Source organism: Hypomesus transpacificus, chromosome 2, assembly GCF_021917145.1.
Source record: "Hypomesus transpacificus isolate Combined female chromosome 2, fHypTra1, whole genome shotgun sequence".
NCBI classification, from domain to species: domain Eukaryota; kingdom Metazoa; phylum Chordata; class Actinopteri; order Osmeriformes; family Osmeridae; genus Hypomesus; species Hypomesus transpacificus.
Window position 1 is genome coordinate 9155189 of NC_061061.1, and position 9805 is coordinate 9164993.

The 9805-nt window shown below is 40.2% G+C and overlaps 1 protein-coding gene and 1 long non-coding RNA gene across 2 annotated transcripts in view; one reads left to right on the forward strand and one right to left on the reverse strand.

Moving 5' to 3' along the window:
* The first annotated feature begins 141 nt into the window (after positions 1–141).
* LOC124480331 lies at positions 142–3890 on the forward strand. Its single transcript, XR_006957541.1, has 3 exons — positions 142–404; positions 527–566; positions 3431–3890. It is a non-coding gene; the product is annotated as an uncharacterized LOC124480331 (long non-coding RNA).
* Positions 3891–6681: 2791 nt separating this feature from the next.
* LOC124480338 overlaps positions 6682–9805 on the reverse strand; it is a 5774-nt gene continuing 2650 nt past the window's right edge. Inside the window, exons 9-18 of the mRNA XM_047039521.1 lie at positions 9780–9800; positions 9352–9478; positions 9040–9251; positions 8688–8805; positions 8512–8603; positions 8225–8342; positions 8015–8119; positions 7721–7906; positions 7455–7634; positions 6682–7324 (exon numbers count right to left, since the gene is read on the reverse strand). Coding sequence (XP_046895477.1) covers positions 7089–7324; positions 7455–7634; positions 7721–7906; positions 8015–8119; positions 8225–8342; positions 8512–8603; positions 8688–8805; positions 9040–9251; positions 9352–9478; positions 9780–9800 — 1395 coding nt within the window. The 3' untranslated portion in view covers positions 6682–7088. The remainder of the gene's footprint in view (positions 7325–7454; positions 7635–7720; positions 7907–8014; positions 8120–8224; positions 8343–8511; positions 8604–8687; positions 8806–9039; positions 9252–9351; positions 9479–9779; positions 9801–9805) is intronic.

Below are 9805 nucleotides of genomic sequence, written 5' to 3' on the forward strand. Positions count from 1 at the left end.
TACTCCCTCTCTATCTTCATCTACTCTTCCTACTCCCTCTCTCTCTTCATCTACTCTTCCTACTCCCTCTCTCTCTTCATCTACTCTTCCTACTCCCTCTCTCTCTTCATCTACTCTTCCTACTCCCTCTCTCTCTTCATCTACTCTTCCTACTCCCTCTCTCTCTTCATCTACTCTTCCTACTCCCTCTCCCTCTTCACATCCTATGACTCCCTCCCACTCTTTCTGTTCTCCTGCTCTTCCCTCCCATTCTTTCTCCGCACCTCCTTTCCCCAGTCCCTCGCTCTCTTTACCTCCTTCACCAACCCTCTCTCTATGTTACCCACTTTCTACTTCTTCCCACATCTCTTCTCCTCAAGGTCTTCCCAAAAATCATTCCCCGGGAAAAAGAAAAAGAATTTAAGGTAAAGGTTGTCTTATGTAAGGGTCATATGCTTATGCATTATGAATAATCTTTTCTTGTAATGACCCCAAAAAAATCAGGCAAATCATCTTATTTGTTATTCCTCTGTTCATATATTTTCAGGCTGCAATTTCCTGTTTAAAAAGAGGGACGTTCAAAGCAGGTGAGCTCAGATGCATGCAATTGTGTTTCATTTAAATTATTTTTAGTGGGGGTTTAATTATTATTAAAGCTTTTTTGAGTTTGTCCATGAATCCATCTTGCCAGGCTTCAAGTTACATTTAGTCATTTAGCAGACACTCTTATCCAGAGCAATTTACAGCAAGTACAGGGACATTCCCCCTGAGGCAAGTAGGGTGAGGTGTCTTGCCCAAGGACACAACATAATTTTGCACAGCCAGGAGTCAAACCGGCAACCTTCTGATTAATAGCCTGATTCCCTAACCGCTCAGCCATCTGACCTTAGGCCGTCTGAAGTAATGCACTTGTGGCCAAACAAATTATCATCCTACAGAGGAACTCCTGGCAGCTACAGGCCTTAGATAGAGAGTGATAGATAGGGGTGGGCCATATGGCCAAAATCTTCTATCACGGTATGAGTAATTTTATATCACGGTTACGGTATATATCACGGTATAGTAATTGTTCTGTAAATTCAGTTAAGAAATTTTACCAGTGCCACTAGTGTGGTGGAAAAAACAGTATTGCATGTACTACAAGACGTTACTGGCTATTATTTAAAGGCAACGACAGTACGAGCGTTCCGATTGGCGGATGCACAGTCATGCCATCCGCATGGTGACGTACTCACAGCTCAGAGTTTTACTATCAATATCTAACTTCGGTGTCGGCGTATCAACCTTGTTAAAGCTCGGTCGATACGTTAAAGCCTCAGTTTGATATTTCCCGGCATGTCCTCACTCAGACTTTAGATGCGAGCCCTTTTTGCCCAACCCAAAACATTTAAAAGTAGTCAAAAAGTATACCGCGGTTGAAACGGTATAGCCAAAACTCTCCCGGTTTCTGCCGTCGAACGGTATATACCGTCATACCGCCCGGCCCTAATAGACAGATACAATCCCTTGCAATTTTAGGGGTAAAAGCGCCTGCCCTTTTCCTAACAGTTTCCAAGGATGACTTCCCCAGGTGGTTCTGTGCAACAAACTATCTGACTTGTCACCATTTAGGCCCATCGAACTCTAAGAGACTGTACTCTTATCTTTTGGCTATATCTCAAGTTCTTTCCTCCATCTGAAATGTAACAAAACAGCATTTTTCATCACAAGCAACTTGTGAAAAGCCTATAGTTCCTGTTGTTAAAAGTTGAACATTTATCATTAAACATACATTGCCTCTGTGAAGAAACTATCACCAACTTGAATCAGAGAAATTAACTTCTACTCTACTAAAGAACTGCAGTATCCAATAAGAATTTGTTATTCTTTGTGTTAATTATAGTCCTGTAACGGCCACAGATACCAGATTCATATTACTGTCCAAGCAGTTGATTTGATTACTATTAGGATTTGAATTTTATTTAAGCCAATACGACAAAATGTGCTTCTCCAAACCCTTACTTATACAGTGTAAAAGGTCCCATGATATGAAAACTTAACTTTAGGAGGTTATTTAACATTAATATGAGTTCCCCTATCCTACCTATGGTCTAGCCTGGTCCTAACCAGACCCTCGTACATTTCATTTGTACAGAGGGTCTGGGATCTCTCCATTGACAAACGTTAACTTCCTTGAAGGCGGGTCCTCTGTTGAAGTGTAAAACAATTGGATCCGCCCAGAACCACTCTGATTTGCCATAACCAATCGCAAGCGTTCGCCTTAGCCAACTCCTTCACCACTACTGTAATGGAGCAAGCTGCCGTAGCTGGAAAATCAAACTTTTCCCGAACCCCGTGGGGAGGAGGGCCTCAACATCATGGACACCAACAAAACTCAGCAAGGAATGTTCTTGCTCCGGCTTTAACCTATATTCGGCAGCGTTGCCACAACCGCAGAATAGTTTTGCTCGCATCTTTCTCCGCCGCCATTACTGAACCACTCAAACAAGTGCACGACATTAACGTCATCGTTCTCAGCCACTCCCTCTGTTCGCTGATTGGACCTACAACAAATTTGTTTCTGGAAACCGACTTCAGAGCCGAGCTCCCAGACCTAGTACAGAAGCAAAATCCAAATTGAGCGGAAGTACGTAGGAGGGCAGAGCCAGGCTACCTATGGTCCCCCAGTGGCTAGAAATTGCGATATGTGTAAACCAAGCCCTGGATGTCCTGCTCCGCCTTTGAGAAAATTAAAGTTCAGATGGGCCCATCTGGAATTTTCCTCTTATGCGTTATAAGGGGGAAAGGTTACCTCCCCTTACTCTGCTTTGCCCGTCCAAAGAATATGGCCCGCCAATGATAAAATTAGCTACGACTGTGCAAGCACGATATTGTTTTTTCCTCGAGAGACATCATGGCTTACAAACGACCGAAGCATGGCAGTTAGCCCCGCCTCTCTCCTCCTCATAGCATTCAAAACTACAGATACAGGAACGGCACATCCTGAGGAAAGCTCATTGTGGGACTGCTCGTAGTGGCTGTAATTCTGCACGAAGGCTGAATTTCGGGAGGAGACTTCAGATACAGTATTAGGGGACCACTAAGGCCTATATAAAAGCATCCAAAAACAGCATGCCATGGGGACCTTTAACTTAAGTCACATAATCTCATGGTGAAATTGTAAAAACAGATAACATTGATCACTGTATTTCACTAACTTTTGATAAAGTAACCACTTTGTTATCAAAATTGTACTTACTTAGTCTTACTCTTATTTTTATACATATTTTATATTTAAATTGTTTTATTCTTAGATTTTAGTTCTAAGAAATAGTTAAACTTTTGCACTTTTACTTACTTTAAGATCCGTATGTTTATTGTTTGCCCCTCCCTGCCACCGTAAATTCTGTGTTTGTTCACATACATAGTGAATAAACCTTATTCTGATTCTGATGTGTATTTCTTTTCACAGTGTAAAAGAATGGGAGGATACCTGGAAGTCTGCTGTTAATATTTCTGTGCCTAGCTGCCTGGTTATTGTTTAAAGAGTTCCCAATTCTATATTTGTTATTGATATACACTGTAACATGTTATGAGCTTATTGTGATACTGTTACGGCCACAATCTTTTTCTCAGTTCAAGTTTTGTTTGTTATCCACTTACATTTACATTTAGTCATTTAGTCACTTCCTGGGTTCTAGGCATCGATTTATGGTTGCCTCCATAAAACTTAACTTATAACACGGGTGAGTTGGTGACCAAGCTAACGTTTTCGGGTTTTTGTTTTAGATTCACTGTTAGGTAAGGGAGCGCGCTGGCTCCGCCTTCCCATTGCGGGGAGGGCCAGCGGCTCCCAGGTTTTGGTTTATTTTCACTAACTCAGTCTTGTTTTTCTGTTCAATAAACTTTGGTATTACTTTTATAAACATTGACTTTCATGGTTGGACTCACTTATGTTAGCCTACAAGCAACCGTCTGATCCTTTGCTTGGTGGAGGTAAGAGTAGACTACCTATGAAGAGAAAACTTATATTAAAAGTTAGGCCATCACAAGCGGATGTAAATTTGTTATCTTATTAACACCACATTACATACAATGTTAAATGATGGATTCCTTGTGGCTGAATATGAATAATCTGTACTGGGAGTGTGGCGCGATGACGTCACATTCAGAATAATCCATGCCTTAATAAAGGTGATGGCATGAAGATAGGCTATATGAATTATACATTATATATTCTATTTTTTTGCATGTTGACACGTGGTAAGACTTATACAAGTTTTTAAAGTAATTGAATAGGTCATTAAATAATGTGGGCTACACTTAACTAAAATGATAACCATAGCGAACTTACGTGGACTACAAATATGGCGCATATTAGCGTTAAAACATATTGGCGGGGTTGTGGGAAATGTAGTTCTTTTAATTTAAAAACTAATTTTTTGAGAAGATCTTTGTCCTCAGTTACATTTAAATCACTTAATATGACAAATATACATTCATTGGTCTTTTATGAAAGACAAAATGTATCAGTACTCGAAAAGTCAACATTTAAATATCCTTATATGTAAACTTTACTTAACATTATTTGACATCATTATCTTCGCACATGGTTCCAGTATGATGTGAAGAGTGTCAATATTGGTCTAAATACAAAATCCCAGGATGATCCTAGCTTCAGATAGGAAAGAAAATTTAATTGAATTTTAGGAAAAATTACCTTTTCTAGGTGGCGCTGTTGATCCCCTGTAGGGGCTAGGGTTATGAAACTAAAAGACACAGTTTATCTAACCCCAGTCATTCACTGTACCAAGCCAGGACTATGTGCCATGAAAGGAACCCAAAATACCATACTACTACTAAATATAGGGCTTTAAGGTGACCCCTGGCAAGGGTTCAAAGGTCAATATATCAGATAAGGGTTTACAGGAATGTGTCAAATTTACATAAATGAACCCGCAAGCTAAGACCTTTCCAAAAATGGGTTTGACGTTGTTGTACGACAGTCTTATTAAAATCCAAATCTGCCATTGCAGTGAGGTATCTTTACAAGTATAGATTCCAAGACCATTCATAATCTAAATAGACGACATCAGTGGTCAAAGTCAAATTATGTTTTGGTGGCACATAGTCCTGGTTTAGCACAAACAGAACCAGGGTACAGAACCACTTGTGCATTTGTTTATCCCCAAACTTAAAAGATGATTAGTTGTTCTGCATAAGACATGGTCTGAACAGACAGCGCTAGGGTTAGGGGTTTGATGTCCTTGGTGGTACTAGTTCGTGGCTTGCCCTGTCGAATATTTTGGACTAGTAAATACTTTTTTTCACATGGCTTTACCTCTAAGCCAGATAGAGGCTCAACAGCGCCACCTTGAAATGTTCATTTTCAAAATCGAAAATGTGTCTTGTACTCCAATGTATGCTGCTACCGGGCTGAAAATGTCCATGTTGCTCCATTGAGACATTCCATGCAGTGTGACAAAAACATTCAAAACTCGGATTTAATATAAAATAAAAGTATGAGAAAAAGACATTCCAAAGTTTACTTTTGTAGTGCTGATTATATATAATGCGTATTGATCTATAATGCATATACATTTTACATTTCTGATAAATCTAATATAAAATTGGAGATGATATTGGTGTAAAACACAAATTACTAAAAGAACTACAAACGTATTCCATTAAACACTGAATCGAGATGTTGAACGACGCCATATTTGTAGTTCAACTAGGCCTACATGTTTCAAAGTTTACATGTTTAGGGTTTGAAAACAGAACATCTTAACAATTGATATATCACATACAAAGTATGTATGAATAGATTATAATATAATGGAGGTGTTGAAGAGGTAATCAATATTAGCATTAAATGCCCTAGTTGGCAATGGAGTAGTATTTTAAATGAGATGACGCATCGAGGGATTAGCCTTGACTTTAGGTGTATTCGAATTCATGCAGCGCCGGCGGCACCGACAGCCGGCCTCGCTGACTTGAAGGAGTGAATGCCATTGGCTGGTCCGCGCCGCCGGCCCTGCATGAAGTCGAACACACCTTTTGTGTAGGCTAGGGCTACTTAAATCATGGTGTATGGCAAGATTTGTTGGTAGCTATATTTAGCCTTTTTGGTTTGTCATAATGTGTAATTTCGCATAATTAGAAACCATCCGATTACTTCGTTTTACGATTGTTTGGAATCTCGTTGGTTTTAAAGAACTACAGTTAGCTATCAGTAGCTTTCAGCTAATTCAGGGTTCCGTTGGGAGGATCCCTATTTGCGTGGTTTATATGCCAAATATTCCCACTCATTTCTATCAACAGAAAATGCGTCTATAGGTACATTCGACTTCATGCAGCGCCGGCGGCGTCGACAGCCGGCTGCCTTGAATCTGAGAATACCATTGGCTGCGTCATGTCAGCCGGGATGCAGGCGACGCCGGCGCTGCATGAAGTCGAACGCACCTTATATTACACACAGAACTTCAACCTCATCCAGACTCAGATTTTCACTAATGGTCACTAATCAATATTAAATATTGAGATGATAGTTGTCTCGAGTTATACAGAGTTAAATCAGAATTTTTCAAAAACAATCTGGATAATTGAAATATATGATGAATAAATATGTGATGAATAATACATGAATAATTTATCCCCATCATTTCCCAATTGCCCAATCTGCCAGCCAACATAAATTGAGTCCAACCACGCAAGTCAATGTATGTAAAAAGTAATACGAAAGTTTATTGAACAGAAAAACAAGACTGAGTTAGTGAAAATAAAACCAAAACCTGGGAGCCGCTGGCCCTCCCCGCAATGGGAAGGCGGAGCCAGCACGCTCCCTTACCTAACAGTGAATCTAAAACAAAAACCCGAAAACGTTAGCTTGGTCACCAACTCACCCATGTTATAAGTTAAGTGTTATGTTCTATCACTCATTTACAAATAATGCTCTGTGCTCTGCTGCAGTCATGCTCTGGAGGCAGCCTTTGTTGCAATTGACTCGCCTGGGCCATTACAGGTAAAGATCAAAGGGAGAGAACACACAGTATACATTACAGTATATCAAGTTAGGTCTCAGGCGATTACAGCTGTGACTGAGTGATTCAGATCCAAGTGACTTGAATTCAATTCTCTGCATCCTCCTCCTCATCACTATCATCATCCGAGCTGTTGCCACGTTGCCAGTCCATGTCTTCTTCCATTTCCCTGTCCTCCTCTTCCACCAGCCTGTTACTTGGTTTGAGAGTGCATCTGTAGGTGCCTGCTATGGTCTGCTGTTTGAGTCTCAGGTCTTGCAGTCTTCTTTTTAGTGCACTGATGAGGCCCTTGGACCCCTCCTCGGTTAATCCATTTGGCAAGCCTGGAAATGTTGTTAATCTATGTTGAAATGAATTTACCGAAGACTATACTTGCAGGATTGGTTTCCACTTAAATAGTTTGACCTATAAATTTGAAAATGCATGTAGCCAGATCATTTGATTTACACTTACTTCCTGTCTGTGTGCTCACTAAAACAGTGCCCATCAGTGTCTGGACCTTTGCCACTGAGTCCTTGAGGTACTGGCAGTGCTGCAGCATCTCCTTCACAAGGATCTGCTTTTCCTCTTTTAGTCGTGAGGCAAGCATTACGTGGTCAAAGAGCTTCTTCTTTGTAAGGATGTCCACACCGTCTGTCAAGGAATAAAAACATTTGACATTAATAAACTAATTTGATGACATTTTATATGCATACTTAAGTTAAATCTTGATGCAACACCTGTGTTCTGTTCCTGCCAAGGCCAGATCATGCTCTCTGCAGCTTTGTTAGAGAGTTTCTGCACAACTAACTCTGTGTCCACAGGGTCACCATCAGGCTGTTGGTTGTATCTCTGGATGTCTTCCAGCAACCGTTTCTTTTCCTGGGCTATCTTTTGAGTTATTTTCTGTCGCCTTTTGTTGCGATCTGCAAATACAGTAAAAACAATAGTACATAAAAAGAGCTGCCATGGTAATGAAGATATCAGTATAGCCTAAGATTTATCTGCATTAGTTATGTTTACACTATACATACCATTTTGTCTGTAAAGGTAGTGCTTTTTCTGACAAATGCTCACAAAGAGTGCTTCGATTGTGATCTGCAAACTTTGAGCATCAACAGGACCAGGTGCTGTGCTTCCTTGATTAGAGATAAAATAAATACACTTTTAACATTTAAGCTACAGATATGCAGATATTACAACCAAGTGACTGAGAGTGTTTATGAATTAAGTATTTTTCTTACTGCTACTGGCCCACTGCTTGACATCAACAACCCATTGTTTCAGCATGTCATCACAGCAATGCAACTGCTCCTGCATTGTCTTCAGGCTCTCAGCTACATCCACAGTCTTCTCTACTGTCTGAAAACAGCAATACAGAAGGTCTTTAAAACTACCAGAGGTCCTGTACCACTACAATTTCTACTAGGGGGTACTATAACAACCTGATGCATTTTGGGTATAATAAGTAAAAGTTACGTTTATATGTAACTGCTTTAAAAAGTTAATCATCTTCAGTATGTGAACACACCTTCTTGAATCTAGAAGACAAGGCTATATGGAGGCCATTCTCTTTCCGTTCATTCCACCCCATAGCATGGACAGTCAGCATGTCAGTTCTTACTGTGAAGAACAAAACAAAATCACAATACAATTTTGTAAAACAAGTACATTTGCAGGCTGGCAGGGGGAAATAAGCTTACAAACCTGACTTGGCCATATACTTGGTGGTAAGGGCACATCTGGAGAGAAAACTATTCACTTGCTCTACTTCTTCACCGAGAGTGGTGCCGGCGCCCTCCTGGTTCCTTGCAGTCCACAGAATCTACAGGAAGAAGATAATGTGTAAAGCGGTGTGGACACATGTTATTGAAGCATATCCTGAGATTACCAACTTTAGAGGGCAGCACTTAGGGGCTACAGAAAAACTTTAAACACACTCCTAGGTTGTTGTATGGGTCAGTCCAGACCACTGTGGTATGGTATTTATTATGGCATTTTACACTCAGTTTGCCACATCATACTCTAAAATGTACGGTCAAGTAGCTAAAAGCATCACCTCGCATTTTGTATTGTGGGCTTTGGCATGCATCACAGACAAGCAATGCCTCATTTCCTGAAGGGGTTGAAGATGCGTCAGGGCCTCTGACACTTTTGTCAAGTATGGCACATATCGGCAGGTCACATCCATGGCCAAAAATGTAGCACTCTGGAACTCTTTTTGGAGAAACATTGGATATGCAAAGATTTCTCCTCTATACATATTCAGACCTTTAAAAAAAGCACAATGCACATGAAAGAAGATTTAGATCATAATATAAATATATATTATTTTATTTTTTTACTACTACTTAATCAGACCCATACCAACCTTTGAGAAGAAATCCATGTCTACACACAGCAAATTCCACACCTTCTTCATCCAAATTGTTGGCCCGCTTTGAAGTCTCTCTTGCTGCATTCCATTGGGTGTCACCACACATCGCTTTTCCTGCGGTCTACCAAAGTAAATCATTTGAACATGACAATAGTTAATTCAAGTACACTAGATTGCAGGACTGTTCACGCAAACACACAAACTTTAACTGTCAAGATTTTGTCATTGCCTGACCTATCTTACATTTGAAGGATAAAGCAATATGCAATATGAATGTACTGTGCCCCCTGGATAAGAATCTAGTGCTGTATCCCCACCTGATCATAGACTCCCTTCTCCGAAGGCAATCGTGTTTTCTACTTTAACTTTAATTAGAACAAAATAATCCCAATAAATGTTGTTCAGAATAATGTAAAACGTACACTCTTGACAGTTCCCCGGACCTCCT